General features: G+C 51.2%; 1 protein-coding gene across 1 annotated transcript in view; it reads left to right on the top strand.

Annotated features, from left to right (window-relative positions):
- Nucleotides 1–14,810: 14,810 nt before the first annotated feature.
- The window catches only part of SLC6A3 (solute carrier family 6 member 3), a 37,288-nt gene continuing 33,353 nt past the window's right edge, over nucleotides 14,811–18,745 (top strand). Inside the window, exons 1-2 of the mRNA XM_032415420.1 lie at nucleotides 14,811–15,134; nucleotides 16,435–16,566. Coding sequence (XP_032271311.1) covers nucleotides 14,849–15,134; nucleotides 16,435–16,566 — 418 coding nt within the window. The 5' untranslated portion in view covers nucleotides 14,811–14,848. The remainder of the gene's footprint in view (nucleotides 15,135–16,434; nucleotides 16,567–18,745) is intronic.

Here is an 18,745-nt window from a genome sequence, read left to right as displayed (position 1 = left end):
GCTTGAAGGGGACGTGTGCACGCGGGACGAGGAAGCTCCTGGAGATTCCATCAGAGACCGAAGCAGAACAGGCATCCCCGCCGTCCCCACCAGGGCCCTGCTGCCCTCCCCGCCTGTGCTAGTCCAACCGGGGCCCCGGGAGCCACCAGTAGGAGCAAGTCAGACCCCAGCCCTCGGCACCGGCCATCCTCTCGGGGGTTCCCGCCCCCCTGACCACGCGGGACTCACATCCAGCGGGTGCTTCCTCCTAACGCGATGGAACGCTCCCTGCTCCAAACAGGTGCTTTTACCTTCTCCCCAAAAATGTACCACCCCGCGATCTTCACGTCCATCCCTGGGCAGCGTTAATGCTGCTAGTCACACCCCTCTGAATGTTTCCCAACATGGGAAGTGAGTTACAGGGTAACCATTCACACCGCTAAAATTCCTACACAAAATACAGGGGAGGCAAGAGGTGGGGAAGGTGGGTGAACAGTCGACAGCCTGATGTGTGCTCTCTCGTGTGTGCACAGCGCATGCACGCACGGCAGGCCAGGAAGCCGTCCCCGTGGCTGTCACCGGCCTGGCCCTGTACCTGCTTATGGGGTTGGGACCCACACTTACAACTTCCTTCCCCACCCCCGCTGCATGTGTCCTTGGCTGCAGCCAATCCCTTGGAAAGTGAAGGTTCTGTACCTAGTGGAGGATTCTCATTCCAACAAATGTGGAGCCTTTATTAGCCACGACCTTAGTGGTGAAGGTGCCCAGAGGACCACCGGGCTCCAAAGAGAGACCAGCACCGTTTCCTGCATTCGTCAGCTTCCTAACGCTCTCCACGTCCTGGCCGGTCAGCAGCAGGAGCGGCCCCCGGTGCTGCTGACCATCTGAGCTTCAGAGCAAGGGGTCAGTCGCGTCCCCACGTAGGAACCATGATCTTAAAGTGAAAGAGCCCCAAGCTGCCAAGACCGGCTCTGGTGAGGGGGGCGAGCTGCTCAGGTGCGGGGGCAGCAGGCAGACCTGCTCCTCACCTCTTCGAGGGCGGGCCACTCGCCGCTCCGAGAGCACAGTCTTCTCCTGGGACTCTGCTGGGCGAGCGGCACAGGGAGGGGGCAGTGACCACCGCGTGCGAGGTGCTGGATCTCCACGGAAATAAAACCATCAGCCCTGCTCCCTCCCGGTTCACTGGGAGACTGAACCACACGGCAGCTGAACTCAACAGAGATCTGTCCTGCGGAGGAGGGAGGAACAGAAAGCCGAGGAACGTTTTCAAGACAAAGCACCAGCCGCCCCCAGTAACTACTGGGTGTCAGAAGAGCCATCCCTGCCCATGTCACAGACGTGTGCTGTGCATGAAACCTCCCACGTATTGGTCCACAGCCCAAAGCACAGCCTGCCCGTCATGGGCACCACCCCTTAGGAACACGCCCCACGTTACAGGTGCCGTCCCCGGGCCGCAGCATCACCGGGTCCTTCCTCCGTCCTGCAAGGCCAGGTGCTTCTGGGTGGGGGGAGCTTGGTCAGAGCAGCGGACTCAAGTGCAGGCGTCCTTGGTAAAGCACACCCCTTCGCAGTGCCAGACACGATGGACAGTGGGGAAGGAAGCCCCTCATTAAGTCTGCAGATAGTGCTGGCAGAATTGCTGAGGGCAGAGAAGACAAACCCATTTCCGGAATAAGCTTATTAAAACGAGGACACATCCCCCTTCAGTGAGGGAGGATTCAGCCTCACCATGCTGACACCCAGGGAAAGGCACCACCCCGGGGGCTACATCCTGGACCTGCTCTGTCAAGGGGGAATCCAGTGTGAGCACCTCAGCCTGCGGTGCTCTTGCGATGCTGACCCGTGCTTCATCTCAACCTCCCTTTCAGCCCCACTCTGTGCAGTGACGTTAAGCCCCCGCTGAGCTGGCTGGGAGAAGAGGCGGCTGACACCCAGCCCATGTGTCATGCCCTGGACCAGGGTCCAGAGACCAGACACGCATGAGGAAACAGAGGTGTGTGTTCTCAGCAGGGCACAAGCCAGGAGAACTGAGCGAAAGAGATACTCCGTGTTCTATCACATGTGACTGAGTCCCAGAAAACGTAAGTCAGGGCAAAAAAAAATGACTTGACAAAATAATGGCCAGAATGTTTCCAAATCTATACCCAGACATCCAAGAAACTCAATAAGCCACAAGCAAAACAATGATAAGAAAAATACAGCAAGGCACATTATTAAAAAAAACAAAACTCTGAGAGCCACTTATAAAGAGACAATCTTACAAGCAGCCAGAGAAAAAGGAAACATTATCCCGGAACAAAGACGAGAATGGCGCGCACGTGGAAATTGGCTGTGCGTGAGGGTCGTGAGCATGTGAAAATAGACGATGGTAAGTGTATATTGTAAGCCCCCCAAAGAAAACAAAAACATACAACTAAGAAGCCAATGGGAGAAAGGAAATAGGATATTTTTAAATAATAATTTATCCAAACTAGGCAGGAAACTGAGAAAAAGGAACAAAGGACAGACAATACAGATAGAAAACAAATAACACGTGGTAAATTTCAATCCAACCATACTAGTAATTACATCAAATAGAGACTAAGAAACGCCTAAATCAGTTGGTAGACCAATTCTTTTCAGAAAACTATATGCTATTTAAAGGCATACTGAAAAAATTTTTAAATGGGATATATCCATACCATGCAAAAATAACCATAAAGAGGTCAACGTGGTGAGACTGATGTCCATCAACCACCAAGTGAATGTGGAGACGAGGAGATTCCCCTGCACGACCACAAAGGGCTCCGTTCAGCGGGAAGACACGAGAGTCCTAAAGGTATGTGTATATGTACCTACTGACACTGCTTAAAATATATTTAGCAAGCACTGACAGAAGTAAAAGGAGAAATAAATCAACAAATATAGGTGGAGATGTTAACACAGTTTTCTCAGTAATCAATAGAACCAGCAGGAGAAGAAACATAATTATGTAGAAAATTTGAACGACCCCATTTACCAAATTGACTTAATTGCTCTTTCAAGGGCCCACAAAGCAGCTGACAAAACAGACTACCCCCTCGGCTAGAGAGTACATCTCCATAAACTTCCAAATATTTAAATCATACGCAGTATGTGCCCTCCTCAAAATGAAGCCGCACAACATGAATTCTACCCGCATTGTAGGAGCAGAACTGAGCTCTGTAGCCCACCGGACTGCACCAGGGACCAAGCGTCCACCAAGGAGCAGAGCGGGAGCTCCTCCCTGACAAGCAGGGCCTCCCTAACAACAAGAGCTGGTTAGGTTCAGATTAATTCTTTTAAACTTAATGGAAGTTAATGAGTCCACAATTTTGCTTCTAGTCAGGAGGGAGAAACCAAGACTGGGTTGACCCTCCCTCCTGGAACAAGCCATCAGGTAGAAAACACCGATGGGTTTTGCCTCAGCAATGAGGAATATTAGCCCTGGACAAAACACTGCTCTGACCCAACCAAACAAAGCTTGAAAGCAAGACCTGGAAGAATGACCAGATGGTTTACAAGTTACTTACCTGTAGCCCCAAACAAAGTTCCAGAATATTCTCAGGAATGCAAAGTTATCCAGCACTCAACAGGGTAAAATTCACAATGCCTGGCATCCAATCAGAAATCACCAAGATGCAAGAAAGCAGAAAGATCTCTGTTCAGCAGAGCCAGCCTGGGCAGTGACTAGAGTGAGGTCATCTGTAGACCAGGGTTGACAGCTTGTTTCACGACTCAACTGTATCACCTGCTTAGAAACTGTGGAGCCAACGTGCAACGTGTTCAGTAGAGAAATGAAAAATATCTTTTAAAGACACGAATCTGAATTCTAGAGATGAAAACTGTAGTGTTTGAGATGCAAATGCATGGGTTAGGATTAAGGGTGGATTTGATATGGCAGAAGACATGGCAAGTGATCTTGAAGATAAAACCGTGCAAACTATTCAAAATGAAATAGAGAAAAAAGAAAAAATTGAACTTTGCATCAGTTAGCAGTGGGACCTCAAATTGCCTGATGGGGTCCCCAAAGGAAAAGGGCAAAGAAAAAATATTCAAAGAAATAACTTCCTAAATTTGATACAAGCCATAAACCCACGGATCCAATGTGCTCAATGAGCTCTAAGCACAGGAACCATGATGGAAACTATACCAGACACATCATAATCAAATGCTAAAAATGAATGATAAGAGAAAGTCAGCAGCCAAAGGAAAAAAAGAGACACATTTCATACAAAGGAGCAAAGACATGCAGAAGAGCAGATATCTCGTTAGAAACAACACACTTTGTTAAAAGACAGTGGAGCGACATGTTTAAAATAGGAAAGAAACAGAAGACTGCCAACCCAGAATTCTTTACTCAGCAAAAATATCCTTCAAAACAGAAATAAAGATGTTTTTAGATTTGCAAAAGCTGAAAGAATTCATCACTGGCAGACCCTAACTACGAGAAATATTAAAATAAATACTTAAAGCAGAAGGAAAATGGTACCATTTTGAAACCTGATCTACACAGAGAATGAGGACCAGAAATGGGAATTACACTTATGTTTCTATTATTTAAATCTTTTTAAAAGATGATTGATTGTCTAAAGCAAAATTGATTCCATATTCTTGGGTTCACAGCATGGAGAGGCAAAACATGGACAACAACATCGCCATGGGAGGAGGGGTAAACAAGTCCTCACAGGATGTGGCCGGTGGCATCAAGTCACTTGAGGGCAGACGGGGTCAGGCGCAAGATGCATACGACAAGCACCAAAGCAACCACTAAAGTAACACAACAAAGATGTAGCTAATGATCCAACCAAAGAGGGGAAATTGAATTTTACAAAACTACTCAATCCAAAAGGTGGCAGAAAAAGAGGAAATAGGGAACAGAGAACACATTGGGAAAATAGAAAACAAATAGCAAGTGGTAGATTTAAACCCAACCATATCAACATTCACATTAAATGTAAATGATCTAAACACCCCCTCCACCCCAGTAACAGCAGAAACCGCCAGACTGGGTATAAAAGTGAGACCTAACATATTATGCCTACAAGAAACATCCTTGAAATAATAGGTTAAAGGGGAAAGGATGGATGCCGACTCTACTCAAAAGGTGAAGTGGAGTGGTGGTTCTAACATCAAAGTCAATTTCAGAGCAGAGGTTATTAGGATTCAGTTCCCCGAGAGAATGGGATGGTCCTACGGGTGAGTGCACCTAACACAGAGCTTCACAATCAATGTGGCAAAGACACGTGGAGCCACAGGAGAAATGGGCCGGTCCACACAATCACACCTGGGGAGCTCAGCACCTGTCTCCCAATCATGATTGGACAAGAGCACCAAAGTGTGTAAGGATACAGACGGCCTGAAAACAGTACAACTAACTTGACCTATTTGATGTTGACGTATCACCCAGTGATAGCAAAATACACGTTCTTTTCAAATGCATGTGAAACAGCCACCAAGATCAACCATATTCTGGAGTATAAAATGAGCCCCAATAAACTTAAAAGGATTCCAGTGTGTTCTCCAATGAAGAAAGCAAGTAAATTAGGTACCAATACGAGAAATATACCCAGAAAAGAATAAAATACATACAGAAAATCCTCAAATATTTGGAAACTAATTGATATTATGTATAAATAATGGTTCAAAAAGGAAATCAAAAGGGAAATTAGGAAATATTTTGAACTGAATGTAAATAAAAACTTATCAAACTTCAGGAAATTCAACTAAAGTGGAACTTAGAAGGGAATTTATAGCACTGAATGCCTAAATTTGAAAAGAATAAAGGTCACAAATCAATGACAGCCTCCACCTAAAACAATCCCAGCAGGCTTTTTATAGAAATTGGAAAGTTGGTTCTAAAATTCATATAAAAATGCAAAGAACCTAGAATACTCAAAACAACTTTGGAAAAACAACAAAGTTATATGACTTACATTACCTGACTTAAGAATGCATTACAAAACAATAGTAATCAAGATAGTGCTGTCCTAGTCAGCTCAGCCAGCATAACAAAAATACCATAGACTGCATGGGTCAAACCACAGCAATTTATTTTCTCACAGCTCTGGAGGCTGGAACGTCCAAGACCAAGGTGCTGTGCAATTCATTCCCTGGTGAGAGCTTTCCTCCTGGCTTGCAGAGGGCTGCTATCTGGCCATGTCTTCACATGGCAGTCAGGGAGAGAGATCATTCCCTTCTTATGACGCCACAGTCCCTTTGGATTAGAGCCCCACCCTGATGACCTCTTTTAGCTTTGCCTCCCAAAGACCCCATCTCCAATGCCCTTGGGTTAGGGCATTTTGTGGGGGGATAAAATTCATCCATAGCAAGAGTGGAACCTCTATCAAAACAGAGGAATAGATCAAAGAAACAGCCCAGAAATAAACCCACACATACATAGGCCAACTGATTTTTCAACAAAGGTGCAAAAGCAAGTTAATGGAGAAAAGATGTCTTACAGCTGGATGTTCACCTGTAAAATGATGACCTTTGGTCCATATCTCAGACCATGTTAATTTAAAATGGGTCATATACATAAATGTACAATCTGAAATTTTAAACATTTTAAAGGAAAACTTGGTAGAAAACTGTGATCTTGGGTTAGGTAAAGATTTCTCAAATACAGCACTAAAGAGCAAGATCTGAAAAGAAAAAAATGATGACTTAGGGTTCATCAAATCTAATGACTTGTTCTTTGGAAGACTACAAAGAGAATGAAAACACAATCCAAGATGGGGAAAGTATGTGCAAAGTACCTATCTGATAAAGGATTCATATCTGAAGCATGTCAAGAACTCTCAAAACTCAAGAATAATGTAACAATCTAATGTGCAAAATATTTGAACAGACACGGACAAGAACCTTGATGGCAACCACACCCAGGGAGATTGCTGAAACATCTCCGTCACTAGAGAAATGGCATGAAATACTATTACACACCTGTCAGAATGGCTAAAATTAAGAAGACTGACCATACTAAGTGTTGCAAGGATGTGCAGCAACTGAAACTCTTATGCACGGAAATGTAAAATGGTATAACCACTTTGCAAAACAGTCTGACAGTTTTTAAAAACAGTTAAACACAATCTACCAGATGACTCAGCCATTCCACAACTAAGTACTTACCCAAGAGAAATGAAAGCATATGTCAATACAAAGACTTGCACAAACGTGTTCGTAGTAGTTGTATTTGGAATAGCCAAATGTCCATCAACAGGTGAAGGATAAATGGACAATGTTCTAAGTATACAGTGGCATACTGCTCAGCCATAAAAGGAATTAACTATTGATTCACACCATGACACAGAGTCATCTCAAATATGCAGAGTGGAAGAGAACAGATTAAAAAAAATAGTACTTACTATATAGTTACATGTATATAAGATTCTAGGAAAAATAAACTAATCTATAGCTAGCACATCAGTAGTTGCCTGGGGATGGGGTGGGGGGCAGGGGGCAGTTTGAGAAGGATGAACACATTCATCATCCTGATTGTGTTCATGTTTCCACAGCCACACAAATAACTTATCAAACTCTACACTTGAAATATGTTTGTTGTATGTCATTTATAGCTCAACAAATTTGTTTTTAAAAAGAGGACACATTGGGGCACCTGGGTGGCTCAATCAGTTAAGCATCCAACTCTTGATTTCAGCTCAGGTCAAGGTTGTGAGATGGAGCCCCACATCAGGTTCCATGCTGGAGATGGAGCCTGCTTAAGATTCTCTCTCCCTCTCCTTCTGCCCCTCCCACTGGTGCATGCACGCTCCTGCATGCTCTCTCTCAAAAAATAAAAAATAAATTTGAAAAAAGCAAGTTAGAATTCTGGTGAGGATTGAGTTGAATCTGCTATCAATTTGAGAAGAAATAACATCTTAATAGTGAGCCTTTCAACCATGAACATGGTATACCTCTCCACTAATTTAGGCCTTTGTAGTTTCTCAGCAATGTATTCTAGTTTTCAACACAACTGTCTTGCACATATTTTATGCATAAGCATTTTGTTTTAGGTGGTAGTGTAAATGAAATTATTTTAAATGTATTTTACAATTGATTGCTGCTGGTATACAGAAATATAATTGACTTTGTTATATCCTATGACCTTGCTAAAGTCACTTATTAATTCTAGTAGTTGTTTTGAGGATTCCTTAAGATTTTCTGCATAATTATGCAGTCTGCCAATTAAGATTTTGTCACCAATTTCTTAATTTTCTTTGAAGTCTCTTACTATATAGCCAAACCATTAGCCAATGCCTGTCAGTTAAGACCTCTCTCTCTCCCTCTTGGCAGAATAACAGCCTGATGCACTGCTTGATTATCTACCCACTGAGAACATTTCTCCTACTCATGCCTTCTGAGTGCCCCTGTAATGCTGCAGCCTGCTACCTCCTGGTGGGGTCAGTATATAGTGCACAACATATGGGATCCATATGCTTCCTCAGGCAGCCATGAAGCTAGAGGTAGGGGTTAAGAGGTGGTAATTGTGCAACAAGAGTGGACACTTGTTCATGCAGCCTAGTGTGTCTTCAGCACCTCCTCGGGCCTGATTTTGTATAGACTGCTTCCATTTCATGATGGCAAGTTGCTGTCAATACCAAACTTTATGGGTTTGTGGGTTAGTTTATGATGGGCTGCTCAGGTTATGTGGTTAACTTGGAGTTCCATGAGTTTCTACTATGGCTCAGGAGCATACTTATTCAAAAGGAGAATAAGTATTTTCAGAAGAATATTTTGCTATTCTCTAAAACTCTAAGTCTCTGCACTATGGGTCACCTGCAGAGGCATGCCAGAGGCTACACACAGCATCCCTATCTTCCAGAGATCTTTCACACCCCATTGATTCTGCTAGATCCGTATTTCTCAGGATGGGGTCCCTGAACCAGCAGCATTAGCACCACCTGGGAACTCCTTAGAAATGACAGTTCTCAGGTTCCACCTTAGACCTACTGTATCTGAATCTCTGAGATTCAGATCTGTGAGATCTGTGTTTAATGCACAATAGAGTTTACTTAGGTGATTTAGATGCATGCTAAAGTTTGAGAATAATCCAGACTGTTGTAGAACCTGTCTTGCTCTGGGCAAAAACTGAACACATTATGGATAACTCAGTAAATGGGTCTTAGAAGCATTCCCAATTAGAAGCTCCAAAACCCAAAGACACTCACCAGGTATGGTGATTCTTCCTCAAGAGTAGGATAGCCAGATGCAGCAAGCTATCTTTCACTTTGGATGTGTATCTTGACCCAGTCTCAAATCTCTATGGACCCATAGAAACTTCACCAAGATGGCAAGCTTTGGAATATATATATATACATATATATGTATATATACTTACATTTATATGTATATTTATATTTTTCCCAATCTCTAGCAAGCATGTGTCTTACCAAGGCATCTTGGTATTGTTTATTTCTTGCTCACCAGGTTGATTCAGCATGACATCAGTGGTGTAGGAGACCAATGTCATATGCTGTGGACTGGCAGACAATAAATGTCTCTGGACTAGACATGACAGTGAGCTGGAGAGTTGACATAGTGCTGAGATAAGATGGGGGAGGCGTGCTGCTGTCCCCGCCATGTGAAGGGAAACTGGTCTTATGGTCTTTCCCAATAATCATTGGGGTGGGGAGGCATTCACTGCACCAATAGCTGCATAGACCAGGATTTGAGTTGAGTTACTCCAGTTAAGAGATCAGCAGCTGAAGTTGGAGCTGAGCCTTGACCAGCAACTGCCTCAGGCAAAGCAGGTGGTTCTGAAAAGCTCTCTGGGAGGCTGCTAAGAATTTCACGTCTCCCATCAGAGCTGACAACATGCCTCTGGGAATAGTGAAATAATGGCTTCCTCTTCTCTCCCAACTACCTAATCAGGTATGATTGTCTCTTATTGGCAGATTCTAACCTAGTACTGTATGGGGCAGGGATTCTAGGAGATAGACTTCCTAGTTTCTCCTTTGTGGTGCAGAGGAGATCTGAGAAGCAGGGGGTGGTGAGGCCGAGAGGATAAAGTATAATGCAGCACACATGGGATCCTAGAAACCAGGGTGCAGTGCAGGAGAGCGTTTGCAAGAGTTCCCAGAGTCATGGTCATAGGAAATGCCAGCACAAAGGCTGGGCAGCGAGACTGGAGAGCCAGCTGTCCTTATGGGAGTAGAGGCAGGAGACTCTAAATCACCACTGCCTCCCATGTTTTAACAAATCTAAAGGAGATTTATACATTTGTTGGACAGTTTGGAGTTGAATTAATGATAAGAACAAGGAAAATTAACCAACGAAAAAATAGACAACAATTAACTCAAGGGACAACAAAAAAATTCCAAGAAAGGAAATGAAATCCTAGAACACTACAGCTCAGTTTGAATAACACAAACACTTCAGTCTGGAGCTATTACATACATTGAATGCATTCCTCCAAAATTCCTGGTGGAAGCCTTAACCCGAAGTGGCATGTATTAGAAGGTGAGGTTTGGGAAGGTGATTCGGTTTAGAAGAAGTCATGTGGGTGGGGCCCCCATGATAGGATTAGTGCCCTTAAGAACAGAGACCGGCAAGCGTGCTTTCTCTACGTCCCCACCCCCAATTATCCCCCCTCCACCCAGCCCCCCTCCCCCACCACGCAAAGACAAGCCAGGAGAGGCTCACCAGACCCAAACCACAACAGCACCCAGATCTCAGACTTCCAGCCTCCAGAACTGAGAGAAATAAATGTGTGTGTGTTTAATATATAGATCTGAACTCATCAGTTGTACCTTGGGTTCCCTTATTTAAAAGAAAATCTTCCTTTGGTGGCCATTTATTTCCTTGGCTTTGTTGATCAAAGCTTTATCACTGGATTGCCCCTTTTTCTTAAAACCTGAGTTATGGAGCTAGTGTGGGGAGACACAGCCCCTGAGTTACAGATTCAAGGTGTATGTCACCATCTTCTGAAATCCCTGTCACTTTCCTGAGCTCTAGGGACTGAGTTGTGTCTCCCCTAAAATTCATAGGTTGAAATCCTACCCCTCAATGCAATGGTACTGGAGGTGGGGCCTTTGGGAGTGGTTAGGTCAGGAGGGTGGAGCCCTCAGGAATGGGATCGGAGACCCCAGACAACTCCCTCCCACTTGCACCAGGTGAGGACACAGACAAGATCTCTGTGAACCTGGAAGGAGGCCTCACCAGACTGTCAATCCACTGAGCACCTTGATCCTGAATTTCCAGCCTCCAGAACAGTGACAAATTTATTTTGTTCATAAGCCTCCCATTCTTTCTTATTTTTATTACTGCAGTGAAAGCGGACTGAGACACTGAGTCAAGGGTTCTTTCTGCTTGATTCTAATTCAGCCTGGAAGAGCAGTTCCTGGGCTCTCCCTGGGCAGGGGTCCTGTCTTGGGCAACAGCCTGGTTGCCAGGAGGCTGTGTGAAAGGTAGTGAGGCTGGAGAGAGTGGGGAAATGGCACTGAGGAGCAAGGGCACTCTGAGGTCCCCTGACAAAGGGACACAGCTTTGGGGATACTGCGGAGCTAGAGTGAGTGGTCCAGACAGGCTGGAGAGCGGGGGGCTGCTGTGCACGCCCCACCACCGCAAATGCACAGGGCGGAAATCAAAGCATACACAGGAGGAAGGTTAACAGCCAGAGACCGGGGCACCCGGAGACCGGGGCACCCGGAGGGCAAAGCCAGTGCGCGGTCACTCACCTTGACACCATTCTGCACACCTCTGGATCCTGGGCCTTGGTTGGTGGCCTGTGGACTCCGGGAATGTAAAATCTTGTGGGCGGCATTTCGGCAAGGATTCTGAGTCTGTTCGGCCCCGGAGTGGGTACCAACCGCGGTGGCTTTCCAGGCTGGTCTGAGAAACCCTTTTCCTCTGCCCATCATGCCAGCTCTGTGGTTCCAATCATAGCTCGCGCGCTGCAGGCAAAGCCCGGCGATGTCGCCGGGACACCGCGCCCAGCGAGGGGGCGGCGCACGGGGCCACGGAAGGACCTGGGCGACCATCAGGTGCCTGGGGGCTCAGGGGCCCGGGCACAGGGCCCGAGGAGCCCCGGGAAGGGTCCGGAGCCCGCCAGGTAGAGCAGGGACAGGGGTCGCCCCAGCGGGGACGGGTCTGAGTTGAGGTTCGTCACCGGCCGCCCCTGCTCCGCGTTAGACTCGGCTGGGAGAAGCCCCCAGGGCGGCCGACAAGGGAAGGGCGGCCCTAGGGGGAGGGGCCGGTGCAGCTGGACGGCTGGGGAGAGGGGTCCGCGCAGCAGTGGGACTGGGGAGGGCGGGGATCGGCGCGCCCCGCTCAGCCCGCGCGCCCCAGCGCCGTACCCCGCGCGCCCGCCACCCCGCTCCCTCCCCAGCCAGCTGCCCCTGCGGGGCTTCTCTGTGGCCCCGCGCCCAGGGCTCCCGGGCGCCCCAAGGCAGACGCCGCAGAGGAGCGGGCCGCCCTGGGGGTGCGGGCGAAGATAGCAGGGCCGCCTAGGCTGGTTCCGCTGGGAAACCACCGTCTCGGGCCGGCCACAACTCCTGGGCCCCGGGGATGTCCCCGCTCCCTCGCGTGCGAGGCCCTGGGATGCTCGAGACCCCAGGCGGATGAAGAGTTGCGCCGGCCGCCGGCCGCGGGCCACCGCCTCCGACAGGCTGTCGGGTCCCCGGGCGGGGGCGCGGGCGCGGCCGGGGCTGGTCCTCCGCCCACCCGGGGCGGGGCGGGGGCGGGGCCGGGGCGGGCGGGCGCCCCCGACGGCGGGAGGGGCGGGGCGGGCCGGCAACACCATAAGAGCCCGGAGGCCGCGACCGCCCAGCGCAGCGGGAGGGGAGGCAACCTGAGATTTCGCCGGCACCAGGCGGCGGGACCCCAGCGCAGAGACGAGGCCGGGGCGGGCAGGTAAGCCAGAGCACGGTGAGCCTCTCCCGCGCATCCTCGGGGCGCGTCACTCCCTCCGGGGACCCCGAAGTCTGCGGCCCAGAGGCGCTGAGCTGGGGCGGGCACCGTCGGGGGCACCGCGTCTCCAAAAGTCGCTGGCAGGGGCAGCGCGCCCCGACAATGCCATTCACGGTCTCGAGGAGGTCGGTGGCCGAGAGGTGTGTGCACGAGAAGGGGTGCGGGACTGACCGCGCCCCAGTGACCCCTGGCCAGGCCCTGCGGGCGAAGCACCTGGTCCCCCGGCCGCCCCGCTCTCTGGGCTGCGCGGGAAGGTGCGGTCGTCGCGGGAGTCCCCAGCGCGCCAGTTCCGCGGTTGGAGCGGGTCCTTGTGGCTGATTCCACCCTGCTGAGCCAGATGTAGCACAGGGTGAGGGGGAGACGTGGGGGGGTCTTCCCAGCCCAGGCTTCATCTCTCAGGGGTTTGTCTGATTGCGAAGATGGGGTGGGGTCCTGGAGATGCTGGGTCTGTGTGCCCAGGCTGTTTGCAGGGAAGGACCAGGGCGAACAAGTTTATCAGCCACCTCTGTTTCTCGTTCTGGGCAGAGAGCAAAGCTTTCTGAGAGGCCACGTTTTGCTTTCTGTGCTCAAACCTGGGCCCTGAGGCTGTGGCTTCAGGACTTGCGTGGGCTCAGCCTAAATGCTGAGTGTGCACTTCCCTGTCAGGGCATCGGGATGTACCTGCAAGGGCCCTTGTCAGAGCGAAAGGCTCCCATCCGAACAGCTCCAGCCCTCTCTGCTGGACCCCACTGCAGGACCATTGCACCCGCAGGCCCTGCAAAGCCGGCCATTCTCCTACCTCTCAGGAATGCTGGGTTTGTCACTGCAGGTGAAGGGGCCACAGAGAAGCAGTGGGTAAAATCACTTATGTGGTGAGTTGTGCAAATGTGGACACAGAGGAAAATGATCCGGTTATGCTTTTGCTTCAACCAGGGTGTGTGTGTGTGTGTGTGCGCGCACATGCGTGTGTGTACAGTTGAAACAATGCCGATGGATCTGAATATCAGAAGTCCTATTTGAAGCTGTTTTTGACCGTGTCCATGTGTAACTCTGTTCTCCTTGATTGGGTTACACGGGGTTTTATGGAAGTATCTTGGAAACAATTCCTTGGTAAAGTTACTAAGTACGGAAACTCGTCTGCTCCCAGGTAAATCCTGCCGGTGCTCTGGTCTGCCCGACTCTTTCAGGCGGGCATGGGGGTCCCTGGAAGAAGCTGTCGGAATCCTTATCTTTAAACTTGCATTATTGTGGCTGATTTTGGTTATAAAAATTTGCTCTCTGCTTTTACTGCTGTGTGTAAAGAATACATGTGCACTGTTGTAAAGACTTACTTATTTTTAAAATTTTATTTATTTATTTGAGAGAGAGAAAAAAAGGGAGAGAACACAGCGGGGGGTGGGTGAGGGGTAGGGGCAGAGCGAGAGGCAGAAGCAGACTCCCTGCTGAGCAGGGAACCAGACTCGGACTCAACTTGGGACTCGATCCCAGAACCCTGAGATCATGATCTGAGCGGAAGGCAGACGCTTCGCCAACTGAGTCACCCAGGCGCCCCAAAAGACTTATTTTGGATACTGTTTGGAGATTGTGAAATTAGTCCCTGGCAATGTGGTGACGGTGGAGGTGACATTTTGCGTTATTATTCAAAGCAAAATTGGAGATTATACAGCATTGCACTTTGACTGGCACGGGGAGGGGTGCCAGGGAAAGAGGGAGCAAGGCAGGTATTTATCCTGAGGTTTTCAGGGCCCATCCACCCCCGGCCCCACAAGATCTAGCCTGTCTCCTGCTGTCCTCAACCTTTGCTGTGTCAGCCTAGGGGCTTGGAATGTATTCTGCCCCAAAGACATGACGGTAGATGCCCCTGATCTCTGTTCTTGCCTCCATGGTTCAGGCTACTAAATCGTTGCATTCCTGTGTGTGTTTATTTTTCATGCTGGCTGAAGACCCAGGGCAAAGAAGCACAGGATTCCGAGGCTCCAGTCTGCCCATGAGTAAAAGCAAATGCCCAGTGGTACTGATGTCTTCTGTGGTGGCCCCAGCTAAGGAGCCCAACGCCATGGGCCCAAAGGCAGTGGAACTCGTCCTGGTCAAGGAGCAAAATGGGGTGCAGCTCACAAACTCTACCCTCATCAACCCCACGCAAACCCCCATGGAGACACAAGAGCGAGAGACCTGGGGCAAGAAAATCGACTTCCTCCTGTCCGTGATCGGCTTTGCGGTGGACCTGGCCAACGTCTGGCGATTTCCTTACCTGTGCTACAAAAATGGCGGGGGTGAGTCCTGCCCGGCCTGCACGATCCCCCTGCGCGGGTGGGGGGGCTGGTGGGGCCGCCGCACTGCTCCTCACGGGCCCTGCAGCTCCTGACTCCGCCTTAGCAGGGCGCGCATTCCGGGGGGCAGGGGTGTCCACAGACCAAAGAAGCAGAGGGTCGGGCGGCCTCCTGGTGAATCTGCCCTCTGCAGCTGGGTGGTCCCTGGTGGTCGGAGGCACCAGGGCTCTGCCTTCTGTTTCCGAAGATAACTTTCGCTTTGGAAAGCAAATCCTCAAACACCCACAGAATGGTGTCTTGGGCGGACTTCAGACGGTATTACAAGAGTGCACGGAGGCCCTCGAATTTGGAGTAGTGTGGCCTTGCGCTCGCCCTGCTCCCTGAACGCGGCCGGCCCTAGAACCACGCACAGCTGTGGACTCGAGGCAGAAAACGAAAGTAAGAGACAGGGTCACCCACAAATTGAAGATGAGGAGCCAGCTAAGTTGGTGCTCATTTCCCTGAGTCCTCCTGATGCTCGCTGCCTGCGGCCTCTGTGACCCGTTAGTCCCTCAAGGCTGCACACGTGAAGGGTTTGGAAGAGCCTCTTGGGGAGGACCTTCCAGCACACCCGTTCTGAGGGGAGAACGCGAGGCCTGAGTAGGGGCAGTGAGTTGTACAAAGACAGGACTGCGGGGTCTCCCTGCCTCCCCCTCCCCGTCCCAGGAAAGGAGCCGTGGCAAAGGCCCCCTCATCGGAGGCAGAGCCATGGGGCCCTGCATTTGGTGCCTGGGGCAAGGTGCGGCCCCAGGAGGACCGGGCAGGACGCTGGAGGGACGCCGGCGCCTGTCCACCGCAGCCCCTGACCGACGCGGGCTCTGGAGACGGGGAGCGGGGAGTGGGTGGCAGAACCCCCGTAGGGTCAGACATGGATCAGATCCCAGAGGATTTACAGGTCGAGAGGGGCAGACACTGCACAGACAAGTGAAGGGGCAGAGGCCATGGCGGGGAGGGCAGGCGGGGAGGGCAGCTCCAGGAGCAAAGCTGCTGTGTGGCCAGGGGCCTGCCCCCTCTGCTCTGCGGTTGATTTCGTGACTTGGCACAAGGGGTGGTTGGGGTTCAGCAGGGACGTGTTGGGGCGCTGATGACAGGGGGCCAGGCCTGGAGGTCAGAGGCTCCCCCGCCCAGCCTGGGACTTCCCTTTGGAGGGCGGCCGTGCAGGGAGCTTCAGGAGACATCGGTGGCCGCGCCCGAGACATAGCGGTGGGATGGCCGCTCCAGCGACAGCAGGTGGCCAGGCTGAGCCAGCTGTCCTGCCCCACAGGCGCCTTCCTGGTCCCCTACCTGCTCTTCATGCTCATTGCTGGAATGCCACTTTTCTACATGGAGCTGGCCCTGGGGCAGTTCAACAGGGAAGGGGCTGCCGGCGTCTGGAAGATCTGCCCCATCCTGAAAGGTAATGGCCCGGACCCTCCTCACGCCGCGTGCGGCACAGACCGTGGTGGTGGCTCGGGGCTTTCAGAGCAAGCCCACCCAAGCTGTGTGCGTTCGGTCCCGCTCTGATAGGTCTCTATGCCCCTCGATGTCCATGTCCTGTCTCTCTCTGTCTCTCTGTCTGTCTCTCTGTCTCTGTCTCTCTCTGTCTCTCTCTCTCTGTCTCTCTGTCTCTCTCTGTCTGTCTCTGTCTCTCTGTCTCTGTCTCTCTCTGTCTCTCTCTCTGTCTCTGTCTCTGTCTTTCTCTGTCTCTGTCTCTCTCTCCATCTCTCTCTGTCTCTCCCTGTCTCTGTGTCTGTCTCTGTCTCTGTGTCCCTTCCCCTGTCTCTCTGTCTCTCCCAGTCTCTCTGTCTCCCCGTCTGTCCCTGTCCTCCCCATACAAGCGCACGTGCATAGACCCACTTTAATGTGGGTCCAACTGTAAAAGGCCGAGCTGACGGAGGACTCAGGAGCGCGTGGCCCTGCTGACAGGTGAGGCCAGCCTGCGAGTCACGAGCGGTGTTGGTGTTAGAACGGTAGATCGGATAAGCCTCCGTCTGTCTGTCGGTCTGCCCTCTGCTCCCCCCTGTGCGTCTATCACGATCTGTATGGCTGCCACAGGACCTGCCACAGCTGGGTGGTCTAATCCGTGGACATTTGTTGTCTTACATTTCTAGAGCCTAGAGATGCAAAATCAAGGTGTGTTGGTAAAATTGATTCTTTCTGAGGGCTGTGATGGAGGAGCTGTTCCAGAACTTTCCTCTGCATGTCTCTGTAACCGGATGTCCTTGTCCTCTAAGGACATCTGTCACCCTGGACTAGGGCACGTCCTGACAGCCACACCTTAACTTGCCCACCTCTGTGAAGACCTGTCTCCAAATGAGGTCGCACTCAGAAGTACTGGGCTTAGGACTTCAGCAAATGAGTTTTGGAGGGACATAAAGCCACCCATAATGCTTTCTGTCATCTATCTATCATCTCCGGATCCATCCAGCTACCTGTCAACCAGCGGTCATCTACCGCCTGTTACCACCTGTCATCAGTCACAGCACGTCTCTGTATCGTGCATCAACCATCTATCATCTGCCTGTCGTCCGTCCATCCATCCACCACCTGTCTGTCTGTGTCTACCCGCAGCCGTCTGTCCCTCACACAGACTACTCCTCTGTTCTCTCGCTGGCTACCCACCAGCTGGCCCGCTGTCTAGTTCCTCACGGAGCCCTCCCGTCTGCCGCTGCCACGGCAACACCCCGTGTTGAGCCGAGAGGCCTGCCCCATGGCCAGCCCTTCCGTGGTCACCTCCCTCCGCCCTCGTGAGAGCCCCGGGAAGGACACACACCGCCTTGTCCCCATTCTGGAGATCCGGGCACCGGGAATTAGCGCCCCTTTGTCGGGGGCAGGGAGCACTGGCTCCAGACCCATCTCACGCCCCACGTTCGGCCTCCAGGGCGCACCTGCCCACCAGCCCACGCCGTGTCTCAAGAGCCCATGACTCAGGGAGGGTTCATGGGGGGCTAGGGGCGCGGCCTGGTCCACACACCTGGCTTCACTAGGAAAATGGTTCCTACCAGATCAGCCCTGGGATTTCCTCACAAGTCCTTGAAAAGTCGGTGTGTTTGGAAGAGATCAGAAGCCCTTGTAGTCTCCAAGGACACGCGAGGATGGGTCAGCGGTTCGTGGTCAGAGATGGCAGCTGATCAGCTCCCAGCTGCTGTGGCCGGGGCTCCGCAGGGGGGCGGCCCCCCCAGCAGCGGAAACGCTGAGACTGGCCAGGCGTGAGGCCCCTCCCGGCGCCCTGTGCTTTTCCTTCTTAATGGCCTGCTTGCAGAATCCTAAGATGTCAGCAGCTTTTCCCTCGGTAAATGATTCATGGGCCCCCCAAAATGGAACCATAGAGAGGTTCAGAGCAAGGCCGGATGAGTGTCCGGGTGCCAGGGGCTGGGCGTCCCTTTTGCGGGGTCACTCGCGGAAGCCGAAGGTTAAATGAGGTACCTGACGCTCGCCTCTTCCTCCGTGAACCCCTGATGGAGGGGTGCGGCAGGGAATAGCAGGCCGCGGGCACCTGAGAGAAGGTGCTTGGGCAGGGCAGAGGCAGGGCCCGGGACAGCGCAGGCCCCAGCGTGCAGCGCGCCCTGCTGGCCCCCGGGCCTCACGCCTGCCGC

The sequence above is a fragment of the Phoca vitulina genome, unplaced genomic scaffold (genome assembly GCF_004348235.1).
Source record: "Phoca vitulina isolate PV1807 unplaced genomic scaffold, GSC_HSeal_1.0 scaffold17, whole genome shotgun sequence".
In the NCBI taxonomy this organism is placed as follows: Eukaryota; Metazoa; Chordata; class Mammalia; order Carnivora; family Phocidae; genus Phoca; species Phoca vitulina.
The sequence above is the reverse complement of the archived record's forward strand: the minus strand, read 5'-3'. Positions and strand labels throughout refer to the sequence as shown.